The sequence below is a fragment of the Gigantopelta aegis genome, chromosome 14 (genome assembly GCF_016097555.1).
Source record: "Gigantopelta aegis isolate Gae_Host chromosome 14, Gae_host_genome, whole genome shotgun sequence".
Classification (NCBI taxonomy): Eukaryota; Metazoa; Mollusca; class Gastropoda; order Neomphalida; family Peltospiridae; genus Gigantopelta; species Gigantopelta aegis.
This window is the reverse complement of record NC_054712.1, coordinates 8,637,580-8,657,019: the sequence shown is the minus strand read 5'-3', so window position 1 is coordinate 8,657,019 and position 19,440 is coordinate 8,637,580. Positions and strand designations below refer to the sequence as shown.

General features: G+C 35.3%; 1 protein-coding gene across 4 annotated transcripts in view; it reads left to right on the top strand.

Moving 5' to 3' along the window:
* Nucleotides 1-18,062, top strand: part of LOC121388646 (RNA-binding protein fusilli-like) — an 85,757-nt gene extending 67,695 nt beyond the window's left edge. Inside the window, exons 12-14 of one of the 4 annotated variants that reach the window (XM_041520079.1) lie at nucleotides 2,431-2,502; nucleotides 3,807-4,078; nucleotides 9,414-18,062. In XM_041520079.1, coding sequence (XP_041376013.1) covers nucleotides 2,431-2,502; nucleotides 3,807-4,078; nucleotides 9,414-9,575 — 506 coding nt within the window. In that variant the 3' untranslated portion in view covers nucleotides 9,576-18,062. The remainder of the gene's footprint in view (nucleotides 1-2,430; nucleotides 2,503-3,806; nucleotides 4,079-9,413) is intronic. The other 3 variants (XM_041520081.1, XM_041520082.1, XM_041520080.1) reach the window with 3 other exon arrangements.
* Nucleotides 18,063-19,440: the final 1,378 nt, after the last annotated feature.

Below are 19,440 nucleotides of genomic sequence, written 5' to 3'. Positions count from 1 at the left end.
CACGCATAAGTACTAATTTCACACTAATGGCCTTCATTGAACTCTTCACCACTTTGCATATATTATATCCATGGTTGTTCCAAAACTGATGACATAGTACCATGCTTACCATGCATATTACGAAGTAAAAAAGTGAGATATAGGCATCACTTTACTGATGGTGATGGCTGCCGTGTCAACTTTTGTGTACATTAAAGTTTTGGTGATTAAATCAGTTTCTCACAAACTATAAGTTGTAGGTCAATCAAACTTGGTTTGTGGTTGCACACATGGATGTTCATCATGGTGCATGTGAAAAGAATTTTTAAAAATTAATTAATTTTAAACCATTTAATTAAAATATGTTTGAGTTTTGCTTAATGTCAATATTTTGCATTTAGGGCATTTTCTCACAAAGTCTTTGATCAGTGAAACTTGTTTTTTTTAAATATGCACGGAGATGAACATCTACCGTTATGGATGCAACTATCAGCGTCACGGAATATATTTCTGTTAGGCAAGACATTTTATTCCATGGAATTCTTTTTACCATATGCCTGGTGGGTCTGCAGTGAATTTTTTTCAGTGCATACTTGTTTAAAATAACATTTTGTTTTGTTGAGTGATGGGTGTACAAAATATTGCCTTTTAATTTCACCCCCAAAACCAAGCCCCGACTTTGTGTGATCAAGTTTGCAACAGCCCTAATTCTATTTAAAGCATATTTTTGATATTATCACTATAGACTGAAGTTGACTACTAACATATATTTGAGAATATTATTATTACAGACTGAAGTTGTCTACTTACATATATTATATTTGAGAATATTATCACTATAGACTGAAGTTGACTACTAACATATATTTGAGAATATTATTACTATAGACTGAAGTTGACTACTAACATATATTTGAGAATATTATTATTGCAGACTGAAGTTGACTACTAACATATATTATATTTGAGAATATTATCACTATAGACTGAAGTTGACTACTAACATATATTTGAGAATATTATTACTATAGACTGAAGTTGACTACTAACATATATTTGAGAATATTATTACTATAGAGTGAAGTTGACTACTATCTATCATTTCACTTCAAAGAATGTTTTGTTTCAAAGTGATTAGAAAACCTTTACTAACATACTGAGTATGATGCATGTAATATATTCTTTTGAAAATAATACGGAATGTGTTGAAAAAAAAACAAAGGGCGCAAACTTGGGTCAAACTTTTTACAAAGAAACAATTCATTTTTGATTTAGCTGTTGGTGCATGTGTGACTGGCATTCGACAAAGTCAGTCACTTGGAAATTCATTATTGACACAACAATACTTTTTAAAAAGGAGGGGTGTAGGGGGAGGTTGTTTTGGTTCTCTTTGTTGGTGGTGATGGGGGGATATTGGTACTCTTCAAGCTGAAAGTGAACAACACATGAACTGAAGAGTTGTGAAGATGGAAGATTGAAAATCCGATATTAAAGCTTCACCAAGGCTTCTAGAATTTTTATAAAATCCACTAGCCATGGGATCATTGATCTAAAAATTTTTACTAGCCACGATTAATAAAAGTTCACTAGCCCTACTTTATTCAAGTTAATACAATTTTACTAAATAATAATAATAATCAGATATATGTCCCCAAAAGAGGGAGATAGACCTTAAAACACTAACATTCTGTGTTTGGGGTGGGGGCAGGCTATTCATCTTTACAAAATAGACTTAACTGCAACATTTCACTATTTTTTTCACTATCCGTCAGGCATGGTAATATTAGTTATTTATTAGCCCCAACATTGAATATTACTAGCCATGGGAATGGGGCTACCATAATTTAGAAGCCCTGTTCACATTAAGAAAGTGGAATCATACCAAATGTTAATTGTAATTGATGGAATTGCAATAAATATGCTGGGCTTTGTGTTTGTTTTGATATGTATGGTAGGTGAAGGAAAGAGACATTGAATAGGTATTGGACACCGTTCAACAGTTGCATACTGCAGTATAGGGCAGGGTGTATCATAAGATGCATTATGAAACATTAAATAGGGGCGATTTGGGGGAGTGATGATGAAATTAAAACTGATTCAAACACTAGCTTGAATAAAGCATTTTGGGGGATAAATCAAATAATATACATTTTCAGCTAATATTTTTTGTTGGCCATTTATTTGCTTTACTACTGTTTGATTCTGCCTTTAAATATCATTGTGTGTAACTAATAATTTAAATCAGGAGTGAATGGGCTTTAGGAATCAACACCTGACATATGTTTTATCAATTGGGGTTTGGAGTTTTTCCTCTCCAATTGTTGTTGTAGTGGTATGCCACCTGGTAAACTCTTGTAGTGTGCAATATAAGTTGTGTAAAATTTAGAAGGTCTGACGTACTTTACTTCCATTGCTTGACATCTGGTTGCAACTCCTCTGTATGACTTGTAGGTTTGGCAGAGTTCCCTATGCGCCACATTCCCCAGTTTTCGCTGATTGACCAAACAATAACCGGAATGAAAGGCAAGTGCTCACACGTGTCTACTCATGTATTTTTAATAACACTGCATGCTCAGTAACCATCAACTGCTTGCTTCTTATAGCATTGTTACTACTTAAACAACCATTTCGTTTGTCTGGCGCTTTCCGTTTGTTTGTGTGTGCTTTTGTTTTTTTCTCTGTGTGTCTGTGTGTGTCTCTCTCTCTCTCTCTCTCTCTCTCTCTCTCTCTCTCTCTCTCTCTCTCTCTCTCTCTGTGTGTCTTGGGTTCATTAATGTGCATATGTACACTTGTATCAGTGTGTATATATATATATATATATATATATATATATATATATATATATATATATATATATATATGTCTGTGTCTGTGTCTTGTCTGTGTTTGTCACATTATATTAGCGGCTGATATGTTGGTGTAAGATACTTCCGTAAGTACAGTGTAAATTCATGTTTATACATCGTCTGCCAGTTACGTTTATTTATTTATAATTTCATGTAGTGGTTTCACTTCAGTACACACAGACATGTTGACTTAATTATAAATGGCATTAAAAAAATAACAACTCATCCAGAATGCAATAAAATGAGTAGATAGTCTGGATTCAATTTATTGATAATTAAACAGTTATTTTGGAGTGGGATGTGCTTTCAAAATTACTGTGTAGGTTAATTGGCGTTCCTTATTAATTTTTGAGGGATGGGACATAGTCCAGTGGAAAACCTGCCAGATGCACAGTTGGTCTGGGATCGATGGCTGTCTGTGGGCCCATTGGGCCATTTCTCGTTCCAGCCAACTGGCATATCAAATGCTGTGCTATCCTGTTTTTGGGACGGTGCATATAAAAGATCCGTTGCTCATGAAAAAATGTAGCAGGTTTCCTCTCTAAGACTGTCAGAATTTTAAATGTTTGACATCCAATAGCTGATGATTAATAAATCAATGTACTCTTTTTCATTAATTTCTTGGTACAGTCAAACCTGTCTAAATTGGATCACGCCGCAGACCTAATATTTATCACATTTAGACCGGAGGACGTTTAGAGGGTCGCATTATAGAACATAGAACATTTTGGACCATGAAATTTGGCCGGTTTTGACAGGATTCTGATTTGTTAAGGGTCTGGTTTAGACAACTTTCACTGTATAGCCCATTTAAAAAAAAAAAAAAAAAAAAAAAAAAAAAGTATATAATGTGTCATATATATGTGTGTGTGTGTGTGTGTGTGTGTATTAAAAACAATAATTTTCACCATTATCAACATGGCTATCACCATTGTTATCATATGTTGTGTTACTAACTGTCATATTGTTTTGTTTTTCCAGTCTCAACCACGATTCTGCCGTCGCCGTCGCTCGGTGGTCTCCCATTCGCTCAGCTGCCGCAGCCAATACCGGCCGGTTTTCCACCAACGCTGACCCAGATTCCACAGCGGCCCGCCTCGTTCTACCCGCCAATTCTCTACTGGTACCCCAGTCCTCCCGTTTCTCCTCAGACCTACATTACACACACGGGTCCGTCCGTGGTCGTTATGAGAGGTCTTCCAATTAACGTAACTGTACAAGATATAATGGCTTACTTCCAAGGTTTCTCAGAGGTATGTTCCGACAAATATTCGCCCACTCGGAACCCCTCGGCCGATCCGGCGAAGCATAACGCCGGAGAGTTCAATGATAATAGATTGGCCGAGGTGTTCCGAATGATCAATCGGCTCGTACCCCTCCTCCTGGTGGTCCTGTGTTCGGAGGCTGGCTGCATCCGGTTCTCTCTTACCTGTTTTTTCCGTCCTCGTCTGGTTTTTTGCGAAATCTTGGAAACGGTTTTCATTTGGTTTTGTACAGAGTTTCTGCTTTTTGATTTGGCATTCTCTGCTTTTAATTTATGTTCATTTCTGTCTGAAATTACATTCTCCTACCACAATTTATTTTATTTTTATTTTTATTTATTCTCTGCTTGTTTTTGTTGAGTTTTTGTTGAGTTTTTTTGTTTGTTTTTTTAAACATGAAATTTCTTCTCGTTTTTTGGAAGGTAAACCCTGCTTGTTTTCAGTTTGGAGGGCAGTGTTTGTTATTATGTTTTTTGGAAGGTAAATCCTGCTTGTTTTCAGTTTGGAGGGCAGTGTTTGTTATTATGTTTTGTAGCTTCAGTTTATTTTTCTTGGAAGACCTCTCAGTGCTAGCTTTTCCTTTTCTTCCTTAGTATTAGTGTTTGCTTCTTACCTCAGTGCTAAACTGAAAAAACAAACATCTTAGTTTATTGACGATCAGCCTATATCTTGTTCCAGTAAAAACGTTTTATGGGTTTTTTTTGTCATTTGCAATATGGCTGGACTTAAAAACAAAAGAAAAACCGTTTTTGAAATAACAAAAATGTTTTGTGCAATTTGAGAAAAAAATGTTGATAAGAAATAAACCGAAAAACAATACTCACTGATTGTGAAAAATGTTGCCTGCTCATGGAGTTGGAATTAAAAAAAGTATTTTTAAAATTAGTTTATAATGCCAGACTATATGTTAATTATTTTGTTAATTTTTCTCTGTTAGTTGTTTTTTATGTGCAAGATAAAAAAAAAAAAAAATAATAATAATAATTTTTTAAAATACAAAATTCAAACTTCATTAGCAGATGACATTTTTACTATGGGTAAATGATTGTTTTATTTACATCTTGTATACAGATAAAAATAGAACCTTTTTATTATTTCAAACAGTTTTCATTTTCATTTTACTTGAAACTAAACTGGAATTATTGACGACAAAAAAAAACATTGTTAACTGGAACAGAGTATAGTATGGTTAATTTTAGATTTCTTCTGTATATAGAAACATGTATTTAGAAACTAGAACATGTATTAATTAGCAGGGCCATGCTTAGCCGCAGTTAAATTGAGTGCTGCCGTTAAGTTCGAGCCCTGGAAATGCATGGAAATATGACATTGTCAGAAGTTAAACATTTTCAGATATGAAACAAAACATTTTTCCATTGGGCCTAATTGTTATGGTCTAAAATGTAGTATGTTCTGTTTTTTCTGGGTGTTTTTTTTTTTTAATGCAGCTTGGTTTTTTTAAATTAAAATAAATGCTTTAAATTGAAAACAAAACAGAAATATTCTCTTGTGAGATATACTACTCAAAAGAATTTAAGGGTCAAAAATTTATAACCAAATAAGTTTCAGAGTGTATTAGATTGATGATGTAAACTACACCATTTGTTTTATTTATTGTTCCATATTTACAAAAAAACACAAATAAACGTCACTGTATACAAGAAAGTCACATGACATGCTGTCAAAGTTGAAGGTTGTCAAACATGGATTTTACACATTAGAACATTCGTTTAATAGTGTGTGAATCCACGCCTGGCGCGAATACACTCGACACATCGTTGCCTCATGCTGTTGATCAGACGTCTGAAGAACTCTTGGGGAATGGCCTGCCACTCTGCCATAAGAAGTTGACCCAGATCATGAAGGTTGGCCGGAGGGGCATGGTTATCCCGAACTCTCCTGCCTAATTCGTCCCAGGCGTGCTCTATTGGGGCCAAGTCAGGCGAATATGCTGGCCAATCCATCCTGGCGATACCTTGTTGTCTGAGAAAGTCCGTTACCACCCTGGCGCGGTGGGGTCTGGCATTGTCATCCTGCAGAACTGCCCCGCCGCCAATCTGCTGAAGGCCTGGGAGGACCAACGGCCGGATAATCTCATTCAGATAGCGGATTCCATTCAGATTGCCATCCACCACATAGAGGGGGGTCCTTTGGTGGATAGAGATGCCACCCCACGCCATGACGCTGCCACCACCGAACCGGTGACGTTGTCTAACGTTAACGTCAGCGAAGCGCTCCCCAGGTCGTCTGTAGACACGAACCCGACCGTCGTTGAACTGGAGACTAAACCTGGACTCATCAGTGAACATCACTCGACCCCACTGAACACGTTGCCACCACAGATGAAGCGTGCACCAGTGACGTCTGGCCGTTCTGTGACGTGGTAGGAGTGGTGGTCGAACAGCCTGGCGACGGCAGCGTAGATTATTGGCTCTCAGACGATTGCGTATGGTTTGATCAGACACTCGAGTTCCAGTCGCAGTCCGCAGATTGTCACGTAATCAGCGTGCAGTGGTTGTGCGTTGACGTAGAGCCATATTGGTGATGTAGCGGTCCTCTCTATTTGTAGTGCTTCAGGGTCTTCCCGAACGTGGACGATTTCGAACAGAATTCGTTGCTTGGTACCGTTGCCACAGTCGGCCAACGACACTCTGACTGACACCAAGTCTCAGAGCAACATTTCTTTGCGTATTGCCATCCTGAAGCCAAGCAATAGCCCTTCCTCGATCTTCGATAGTCAGTTGAAGTCGTACCATTGTCGAATTTGGAGTGTGCACCGTACACGAACGCAAGCTCCCAATTATACGGAAATTCAGCACTGGGAACATGGAATACACGTGCAAAGCGTGCAAATGAAGCGCTTTGTGAAAAAGCAAGTTATGGGCACTTAGCAGACCTTTCGCTTTTGCCCTAATTTACGTGCAAATGTAAGCATGTTTTCGCCATTAGAACTAGTCGACAGTGTCAGTGACAGTGGATTTTAATTCATTTATGGGTTGCTTAGACCCACTTTCGTCAAAATGGAACAATACCATGCGTGACATTATGGTCTAGCTAATATAATTGACATTCAGAAAATAATGTCGAAAATATCGTCTGACCCTTAAATTCTTTTGAGTAGTATTCATGTTATTGTTATGGTATTAATAATGTAATTAAAATGAAAAAAATCCACTTTATTTTAATGTTTTGAAATTGTTTATCAAATTAATTTTGGAGCAAGGATCACAAAAAGCAGGGAGAAATGTTTTGTATTTTTAATATTTAGTATTATTATATTTACTTTGTTCCATGAATGATAGTTACATTGTAAAATAGCTGTATTAATATGTAAAGTTTTATTATATAATTTGTTTTTTTCCCATCCCAACCAGTGACCTATGACTGGTTCATCAAAGGCTGTGGTATGTACTGTCCTGTCTATTGGGAAAGTGCATATAAAAGATCCCTTGCTGCTTTATTATTAAAAGTAGCATATATGGTGGCAACAGGGTTTTTTTCTCTGTCAACTAAATGTCAAAACCACTATACTGTGAATGTTTTTTTTTTTTCATGGGCTTAAATTCTCATGATTTTGCTAAAAACAATAACAAAAATCACAGTTACTAAAATTTGTGAATCGAAAAGGTAGTTTAAATTTGTATTATGTATACATGTATTATATTTTCATTGTGTTGTTAAATTTGATGACTGTATTATGATTCGGTCCACTTACATTCATTAACTGCATCAGCCCACAAACTGCATCAGCCCACAAACTGCATAAAAATTAGCCAATGTACAAAAGTGATTTCACAGTAACAAAAGTTAAAATTAAAGTTTGTTTTGTGTAATGACACCACTAGAGGACATTGGTGTATTAATCATCAGCTACTGGATGTCAAACATTTGGTAATTTTGACATGTAGTCTCAGAGAGGAAACCCGCAACATTGTTCCGTTGGTATAAATGGATCTTCTATATGCACTCCTGTCTGTGGGATGGTACATATAAAAGATGCCTTGCTACTAACTGAAAAATGTGGCAGGTTTTCTCTCTAAAACTATGTCAAACTTACCAAAAGTTTGACATCCAATAGCCAATGATTTATAAATCAATATGCTTTAGTGGTGTCATTAAACAAAACAAACTTCTTCTTTTTTATATATGGACCATCCCACAGACAGAATAGCACATACTACAGCCTTTGATATACCAGTCATGCTGCACTGGCTTTCACAGCATCAGTAGTTTAAAAATTTAATTCTGTTGGAAGTGTTAAACAAATACAGTGTACAGTGAAACGTCTCAAAACCAGACCCTCTGTAAACTGGAATTCCCTAAAAACTGGACGCCTTTCATAGTCCCTTTTTAAATATCTGTGCAGGAGACAACCTCTGTAAACCGGATACCTCTTAAAACTGGACGCCTTTCATAGTCCCTTTTTAAATATCTGTGGAGGAGAGAACCTCTGTAAACCGGATACCTCTTAAAACTGGACGCCTTTCATAGTCCCTTTTTAAATATCTGTGCAGGAGAGAACCTCTGTAAACCGGATACCTCTTAAAACTGGACGCCTTTCATAGTCCCTTTTTAAATATCTGTGCAGGAGAGAACCTCTGTAAACCGGATACCTCTTAAAACTGGACGCCTTTCATAGTCCCTTTTTAAATATCTGTGCAGGAGAGAACCTCTGTAAACCGGATACCTCTTAAAACTGGATGCCTTTCATAGTCCCTTTTTAAATATCTGTGTAGGAGACAACCTCTGTAAACCGGATACCTCTTAAAACTGGAAGCCTTTCATAGTCCCTTTTTAAATATCTGTGCAGGAGAGAACCTCTGTAAACCGGATACCTCTTAAAACTGGACGCCTTTCATAGTCCCTTTTTAAATATCTGTGCAGGAGAGAACCTCTGTAAACCGGATACCTCTTAAAACTGGATGCCTTTCATAGTCCCTTTTTAAATATCTGTGCAGGAGAGAACCTCTGTAAACCGGATACCTCTTAAAACTGGACGCCTTTCATAGTCCCTTTTTAAATATCTGTGCAGGAGAGAACCTCTGTAAACCGGATACCTCTTAAAACTGGATGCCTTTCATAGTCCCTTTTTAAATATCTGTGTAGGAGAGAACCTCTGTAAACCGGATACCTCTTAAAACCGGACATTTTACTTTGTCCTAAGCATGTCCACTTTAGAGAAGTATCACTGTATGTGCCTACTGTTTGGTGTAAACGTGCACGCTTGTAACACTGTGTTTTATTTAGAGGAATATCACTGTATGTGCCTACTGTTTGGTGTAAATGTGCACGCTTGTAACACTGTTTTGTTTGTTTACTTGTACAGGTAACAGCTGACACGGTGCAGCTGCAGACCGGGGGTGACGGGAAGCCGACCGGCGACGCCCTCATCACGTTCTCATCGCGCGCCGAGGCTGAACGTGCAATAATGGAACGCAACCGCCGTCACCTTGGCAACCGATTCATCGAACTCTTTATGGTCTCCTGAGGCTGTTTTCAAGTCATTTCCATTGTTACCATGACAACACATTACGCACATCAATGACTACCTGCTGTCACGACAGTACTGCTCAGTCGTTTTCTCGCCATTAGTAAAATATGTTGTATATTATGATAATTGTCATTTATTATGATAATTATCATACTTTATGATAATTGTCATATAGTATGAAAATTGTCATTTATTATGATACTTTTCATATATTGTGATAATTGTTATATATAATGACAATTATCACATGCTAATTGTCGTATATTATAATTGTCTTACATTATAATTGTCATACATTATAATTGTCATATATTATGACAATTGTCGTATATGATGATAATTGTTATATATTATAATTGTAATATATAATGATAATTGTTATATATTATGGTAATTGTCATATATAATGATAATTGTCATATATAATGATTCACAGGGGGAATCTCCATGGATGACTGATCTCTTTAAAAAAAAAAGGAATCTATAAAATGCAAAGAAACCTTTTTTCCTCTCAAATAACCACACTTATACATATTTTTTACGATACTAAACTTAACCACATTCCAAAATATGCAATAATTTATTTTTATCAATTATTATTATTATGCTCAACAGGAGGTAATATGTGCTATTTTTTAATATAGTGTTTACACTTCTTTTTCTTTTAAATTTTGTTTAATAACTTTGAATGTGCCTTTTTGAGTGTGTGGAACAGTGTCATAAACAAATAAACATTTTAAAAGTGCTACCATTTATATCGAAGGTGCAAGTGAAATGATAAGTATGTGTACGCAAAAATATTTCTAAAATCTTTTTACTTAAATGTTGGCTGTTTCTTAAGGTCTATATTTGTTCTAACATAATCAGACGGAGTACGGTTGATTTATTTTACAGAAAATAATGTTTTAAGCCAATTTTCTTGCTATACCCATTTTGTCTCCCAATTCAAAAGATAGATTATATACTAGCTTTGTAGATCACTTAAATGTTATATGCTGTAAAATCATAGGGCTTAAAATAAAAAATGTGTGTTTCCGGGTACCCGACCTTTTAAATGCAATTTTGATTTAAATACATTTTAGACCTTGGTAGAAATGAAAAATGAGAACGATTTAATTAAAGACGTTAAGCTGTTTATAAAGCTAGATCTGTTAGCTTACTTTTTTTATCTGTTTTTATAAATATGCCCCTGGAAATAATTGATGGTTCTGCTCTAGGCATCATTTCAGGCACATGTCTGAGCTCATGCCCAAGGCAGACGTGCTTGAACATTAAACAAAGGTTAGGGAGCATATGAGTAGTGTACCGTAGCATATAACTGCTGGTACTTGTGCCTTCCACAATTTGAATATCAGATGTGGTACTTTGCCTTCCACGATTTGAATATCAGATATGGTACTTGTGCCTTCCACGATTTGAATATCAGATATGGTACTTGTGCCTTCCACGATTTTAATATCAGATGCAATTATTTATTTGAAATTTGATATTACTGGCATTTATTATTATGTACAGTTACAGTTTATATAATTATATATATATATATATACGTGTGTGTGTGTGTGTGTGTGTGTGTGTGTGTGTGTGTGTGTGTGTGCGCGCGTGCACTCGGTATGAGGCTGTAATTTTAGTCTTGTTATTATACAATTGTATACATATTCATTCATTATTTTACTATTATGCAAACAGACAAGTGCATGTCTTCTTTTATTCTCATTGTAAATAGTAATATTTAGAATACAGTGAAACCTCTCAAAACTGGACCCTCTGTAAACCAGAATTCCCTGAAAACCGGACGTATTTCACGGTCACTTTTTTAAAATACCAATACAGACCCTAACCTCTCTAAACCAGACACTTTAAAACTAGACTTTTTATTTGGTGTCATGGGTGTTCAGTTTAGAGGGGTTTCACTGTATATATATATGTTAACATGTATACATGTTGCTGCCATATTTATGATGTAATCTTTATGGCCAACCCGTTTTTGAGATGACGTTTGTTATATAACGTGTAAGCAAATTCCAAAATCTAGTCATGTTACTTCACAGTCAGGGTAAAACGTTACACTTCACAAACTACCAATGCTTTTACATTTTTAAACATTGAAATTCTTATTTTGACTACTGTATATAAGCATTCACAACATGCATTTTCTCTATTTCATTAGTTAACTGGGCATATGTTTGACGTCCAATAGCCGATGATAAGATAAAACAAATCAATGTTCTCTAGTGGCGTCATTAAATAAAACAAACTTCTTCTTTTTTTAGTTAAGTGGAGGTTTTTTTCAAAAATAAAAGAAAATGTAGTTATTATGTTGATAAAACCACATTGTTATTAAAAATAAAGATGTGTATAGGGTATTTAAAGTAACATCATATTTTTATTAATGTTTTTATTAAATTTCAGTTTACTTAATTCGAACTTTAAATGTACAAATTAGTATAATTATCCTGAGTAAAATTACTTGTTCTATTATGATATGAAAAATGCTCAAACAGTTCTCAACATTGATCATGCTATTTTGCCAAGTGCCATGTGTGTTTATTATTCGAAGATACATGTATGGTAAAACCACATTCAAATTGTAATACAAGCCTTGTAAGCCCACAGGACATATCCACACGTATATTGTTAAGGAGTAAAAGGATGGGTAGTGCAGAGAAATAGCCAATTGCAGTTTTCATATTTAATCAATCTGTCTTTAGTGAGGTCTTTGAATTGAAGAACAAGCTTTGAATGTATTTAACAGTTATGTTCCATAAAAATGAAGAATAAAATTAGATGTATTTGAAGAACAAGCTTTGAATGTATTTAACAGTTATGTTCCATAAAAATGAAGAATAAAATTAGATGTATTTATTAGATGATGGGCATTTTGTTAAAGAAGGGCAGTTCAAGAATGGTAAGGTGGGTGAGGTGCAATTTTTGTGAATTAAAATTATAATTTAGTCAAGCATGCGAGAAAATGCACAGTATAGCCATTAGTTATAAAATTATAAATGAGTGGCCCAACACCCACCTATACCCCCCCCCCCCCCCCCACCCCCCACCCCCCAATCAGTTTACGAACAGCCTTGAATAAAAACTTAGTACTCCGCCCACAAACTCTTTCCATCTTGCCCACATACAAATGAAATAGATCAAGTGAACAATTGAACTCGGTAGTCACTGCAACATCTTAGAAACATGTTTTAATTTTCTCAGTCGACCACAGTAACAACACACATTGACTTTCTCATTGTTTTGAATTTTGAAAAAAAAATTAATATTGTTTTCAATGATTTGGTAGTTTGTTGATACTCTCAAACGATGAAGCTGGCTAAAAGGCCGACCCAATGTCTCGTGCTGTATACATTATTTTTCGTAACACTGTTACAACTATTTATTTATGTTTTTCGTATGCAGGATACATTCATATTACGTATATTGCCTCACGTGCATTGTGCCTTAAACAGTTACTGTTACCATTCCGTACCATAATCTTTCGGGGATTTTACTCCTGCAGGCAACATTAAGTGTAGATCTGTTACAATATATTTGTTGATGAATATGTATTTGTTATATTTTTTGAAACTGTTGAAGATTACAAGCTTTATAGCTGTTATTTGATACAATATATGTATAACCTGTTGAATAGAAGCTAGTTTATCACCATGTCCTTCAAATGTCCATAGTTATTTTAAGGTGCGTTTACACTGTGAAATGAGTAGTTGAGATTTGTAGTGTGTAACAATTATTGTGGTAGTTCCAAGTTTCATTTTCCTCACGTTTAGTTCTTGTCAATAATTGTAGTTTAATAATCAAAATGTGGCCACAATTTATAGTTTTTTTTTGTGAAGACAAATAAATTTTACAATAAATATGTGAAGAAAAATTAAATTTCAACATTTGTATAAAACGGTCCTAAAAAAAAGTTTTTTACACATGAATATTTTAGAAAAGAATTGCATAAGTTGTTAATGAAAGTCTTATTGTGAAAACGCACCTTTATACACCTTGATCTGTAGACAAATTTATTTACAAATATGAAATAATTACTAATGTTAGTTTACTGGGGTGCAAAACACTGGTGCAGTGGGCAAATTAAGGGACAATACATTACAGGATAACATTGCTGGGGATGAGTTGAAGAGTAGGTCAGACAATGCACACACACATCCTTTTCTCTTTATTATTACTTTTTTTTTATTTATTATTATTTTTAATTAAAACCACATATCTCTGTTTTGTGTCCACAATTTAAAAAGTTTTATCTTTCAAGATAACATTTGATAATTTTGCACATCAGTGACCTAACAAAAGTAACTATTAATTGCAATCTCTGTGTATATACATGTATATATATATTATCTCTCCTTTTTTGTGTATTTTAGTTATGTGCATGTAGTTGTGAAAAAAATAGCCATTTTAAATGTTTATTTTAACCTGTTTGTAGATAGTAGCAATTTGATGGATGCTAACATAAATATTTTGATGCATGTTTTTCCCCCATATTTATCTCAAAGATGAGACATTGAAATATTGTTTTTAAATGTGCAATACGACGTTTTTTGAAGAAACCGATGATTGTAAATATTGTAAACACAGTGAAGTGATGAAACTATTTTTCGAAAAAGTTTTCAGACAAAAACTGTTCATAAACTTTTATAAATTGGAACGCTCACTCAATTTTTCATTTGCTGAAAATATGTAATTACGTTCATATTGTCTGGATTTTTCTTTTTTATTAATATTCATTTAAAGTAAAGATATAAATTGGCATGACGGAATATATATTTGTTTCAAATGCATCATGAAATATAACTTTTTTCTTTCTTTTCTTTTTTATATTTCTTTTTTAGTACAAAATTATTATTATTCCGTATATATATATATATATATATTTTTTTTTTTTTTTTTTTTTTTTTTTTTAAATAAATAAATAATCAAGCTGATGAAGAAATTACTTTTACTGGCGTTATGTAAAATAGTTCTGTCACCTCATTCTGCGTTGTACGGACAGTATCCGCATTTCTTTGACTTGGCCAATTTGTTGTTTTTGTCAATTATTTTATGACAAGAATCACAAATAACAATATTTTGACGTTGAATGTACAGCTACCTAATTACGATTTGCAATATCAGTGTGTAATTAAGCAATAATTGTATTTGGTTCATTTTTAAAAGACGATGCTGCCCGTTGTTTAGACTTAGTTTATAATTGGACTAATTAATACCCATAATCATGAAATAAAACATTCCATTTTAATTGGTGGTGGTGCTGCTTCTTCTTTTGGTTTACCTAGCCTGACCCCTCTCTACCAGTACCAAGCGATATATCTATTAATGATTCTACAACGCGTTGTGCGAGACTTCTGCTGAAATAACAGGTTGTTGGTGATGTTTGGTGGTGGCTCCTCAGGCGCTTGTTCAGGAATTTAGCGGGGGGTGGTGGGGGGGGGGGGTTAGACTGTAGCTACCGAAGTTTACTGGGGTAGAGTCATGCTCCCCCAAAAAATTATTTTAAAAAAAAGAGGAAAATTTGCTTGAGCAAGAGGGGTTTCTACCCACAAAACCCTCCCCCTGCACACGCGCCTGCTCCTCCCTGGTCAATGCTAACTGGTTGAGGATTGCAATAAATCCTGATAGTAGTATTTGCGCTCGTACATCCTAAAGGCGACGCCACACGATACGATTGCCTCATACGCGAATAGCCGACTGCATAGCAACTGATGCTTTCGTAATATTTGTCCTGTCACGATCGGCTTTTCTCGTACGATCAGTGCTCGTTTCGTGTGGCGCCGTCTTCACCCTACCCTACATCCTGTGGTATGCTGGACTTTTTCCTTTGGTGTGGTGTAACTTTTAATGTAATCCGATGAATCTGCTGTCAAACTGAATTTGAGTTTGATGACAGATACATAACTTGGTTGGGTTGCAGCATTGTACGATATTCCTCACTAAAACTTGGTGTTCTTGGTTGAAATGGGTATTTCATTACAACTAATCATGTTAGATTTATTTCTGACTGTATAATCCTATTTTCCCCATAGGTACTCCCAAATAACAACACAAGGGTTGTCAAACATTCTGGGGATTTAGTAGAGGTGTTTAAATTTAATTAAAAAATTAATTAATTAATTAATTTTGAATTTAAATGTTCTTGCAAAAAACCATTTCAACTAGAAATACCGTACAATGTTAAAAACCGACCATGTACATTAAATACATTTTAAACATCGGTTTTAAATTGGGCGACTCTACATTGATGGATGGCATTCACTGAATCGCCCACGTCGACTCTGGGTTGGCATACGACGAATTACATCCATCGTTACTAACTCTCCCCACAATAGTATTAATATAAATAACAGAGAACTCGTCAGGTATGCATGCACCTTTTAAAGCTGTGACGTGTGTTCTATATTACGCTGGACATCGGAACTACCACTGTTAAATTAAAGTACCCCATGATGATGTCGATTGTGTAGTAAATAATTATTTTTAATAAACTCTTCAGTTGTCGCTTACATAAATCGAGGGAAATATTTTAAAGAGAAATTTTATGCTAAAACTATTTTAATTGATATTTTGTAAGAATCGGTTTATATACAAGTACATGTTATTGACAAAAAAATATTTTATGTGTAATTTTAATTTTAAAATAATAAAATATGGTATAATATTAATAATCATAGGCTACTATTTATAGAATTAATTATGAGGGATTATTAGAAATGTATCATTAAAGTACAGTTCAGTTCAGTTATTTAAAACCTAACTTATGTTGTTTTCTTAACTGTGCGTGTTTTGCACAAGATATTGGCCCTATGTTTAACGGTAACTAAGAAAAAATCAGTGTATTCAAGAAGCTCATTACCAATCACTATTCAGTTACTATGACTCCATCACCTATCTATAAATCCCATGACCTAACTACAAATCTTATGACTTAACTACAAATCCCATAACATATTTATAAATCCCATGGCTTGACTACACATCCCAGTACTTTCCAGGCCTGGAAAATTCCATGACGTGTATGAAGCCTTATGTATTATACAAAATTCATTTAGAAACTGGTTTTCAAAAACGGTCATAATTGAGTCAGGTCAGGTCATAGGGCTTTACGTGCACATTCAGAACAAGCATGCCTGGCCTGGCATAATTCAGTCAAAAATAAGATTTTTAAAAACATCAAATAAAGTCATCCTAGTAATTCAATAAACAAATTCTGTAGGTGACTAATAAATTCAGTCATATTTTGTTACAGATCTGTTAATAATAGAACGGAAAGGAAGGGAACGTCTGTTTAACGACACCTCAGTACCTTGTCTTAATAAACGGATATTGGGAGTCTGTTTTTTCGCATGAAGTAGAGGTTTATTTGTGTGCTAAATTATGACAAAACGCCTTGTAGTCATGGGGCCTGGAGCAACAAAAAACCCCACAAAAAAGCATGGTGATGGTGTTTGCTTCTGGTGGATAAGTCTCCTCTTCATTTAAAATTTGTGCATAAAAATTAAATTTAAATACCTGCGCTCCACATTCCGTCCGGACATACCATCGTCTCAAAATCTAATTAGTATTAATTGCAATCAATTTACTCATTTAAAATGTTTCACTGGTGTAGAATGTAGATTCCTCTTTCCAAAGTGTTCAAGACTTTGGGGGGAGGGAGATCATTTCATTATTTTTTTTACTTTTTGGGGGGGGTAGGGGTAGGTTTGGGGTGGGATATATATGGTACTGGAAGGTGGTTTTGTTTGTTTTTTTCATTGGGGAGGGGAGAGGCGGTGTACCAAAATACTGCTAAAAACTACATAATATATACATTTACAGAATCCATATTCATATATTTGCAAAAATGTATCGTATTTACCCCTGCCCGTTCACCTCATAGATGCCATTATTTTAAATATTTGAATGAATTTAATGTTAATTCATTTTAATATCATTTAGATTAGGACATAAGTGTAATTTTATGCTTTTCAACGCTTTTATTTAAAACGTGGTTATTATTTTTTTTCTTCTAATTTTTTCAATTTATATTTATTTTGTAAATTATTTATTTAATTTGTTTTTTTCTGTAAATTATTTCCTCCCTGTTAATTAACTTTCGGTTATGTCCGCTTTCTGCTCGGTGTTTCTCGTTCATGTCCGCCAAAATTCAGTGCCAGAATTACTAGTCAATATTGTGTTATAACCGGGCTTTTATTTCGAAGTCCTTAGTTTTAGTATATGTATTTTTTGTGAAATAGAGTAGTAATAGTTTAGTTTTATTGGACCATGTTGGCAATGAAAGTCAATTTTAATTTTGAAGTCGTACGATGACGAAATGCATGACTCAGTTTGGAGATTTTGTTTTTATTCTGCCGCGAGTTTTCGGGCATTTTATTTGAAAAGTTGCCTTATTGGCATGTTGTAAATGTATTTAACTATATAAGTATTGTCATTAATTTATTTTATGAAATAAAACAGCTATCATTAGTTACAGTTTGAAAGAGACACGTTGTCTGTAGACGGGGATGAAAGGAAGGTTTTGTTTAACGATACCACTAGAACACATTGCTTTTTTAATCATCGACTTTTGGAAATTGACGGGATATTCGCTACACATTTCCATAAGCAGCCAGGGATATTTTATATGCACTTTCCCACAGACAGGATAGCACATATCACAGTCATTGATATATTAGTCTTGGGCCACTGGACCGTGGAAAAACCAAATTAGATAATAGATCCACAGAGAATGTTTAATCCTAAGACCATGGCGTCTCAAACGAGCGTTCTACCCAACGAACTGGAGTTCTAAAGAAAGGAAGAAATAAATTACTTACTTGGTTTATTGACGTCACTAGAGCACATTAAAATATTAATCATCGGCTATTGGTTGTCAAACATGTTTATAACTCTGACATACCACGAGCTTGTGATATACCAGTCGTGGAGCACTGGTTGAGAGGGAAAACCCCCAAAGAGGATGGAACCATGGGGGAGGGGGGGGGTTTAGATTCTATGACCTCAACACCTCAAGCGAGGATTCTACCGACTGAATTGGATATCTCGGTAACATCAGTAACACATTGATTTATTCATCATCAACTATTTTCTAATTCTGACATATAGTCTGAGGAATTTTTCCATCAGCAGCAAGGGGTATTTTATATGCACTTTCCCACACAGAACAGCACATACCACAGCCTATGATATACCAGTCGTCGGGCACCTGTTAAAGGTAGGGTCAACTCAAACAAGAGCCTTATGTGTTGGAAAGATGCATACCCGGACCACCAACACATACTGACACTTTAGCAAATGAAAAACGCGTAATTTTAGAGTTAATAAAAAAACATGATTATTCCTGCTAACTGGGGGCAGCCATTTTGTTTCGTTTTTGTGACGTCCGGTGGGATAGCGTGGGGCAAAGTGACGTCAGCTTCTGACCATCTCCTGTATGTACAATGTAAACAAAAGCAGCTACTCTCGATTCACTAATATCAAAACCTATATTAGCTCGGCCATTTACCTTTCGACCGACCGTTCAAAATTGCGCCAAATTCCCTCAATCAAAATTGCGCACCCTTTTCTCTTTGGCATTTAACTGCTCCATTCAAATTCCATAGCACCACCACCACCCCCACCCGCCTGCTACCGATTTGATCGGGCTGCTGGTGCTCTTGCACCTGCCAGTGCAGGCGGTCCCTCCTCTCCCCTCCCCCCACCTTTCCTGTCATGGACTTGGCCGTCTCTTGTGCCCACGACAGGCGTGCGCTACAACAGCTTGTTCTGAATGTGCACGTAAAACCCTATGACATGACATGACAGTAATTTTTGACAAGGCGCTTCTCTTTGATCAACCTGACTTGTAAAACAG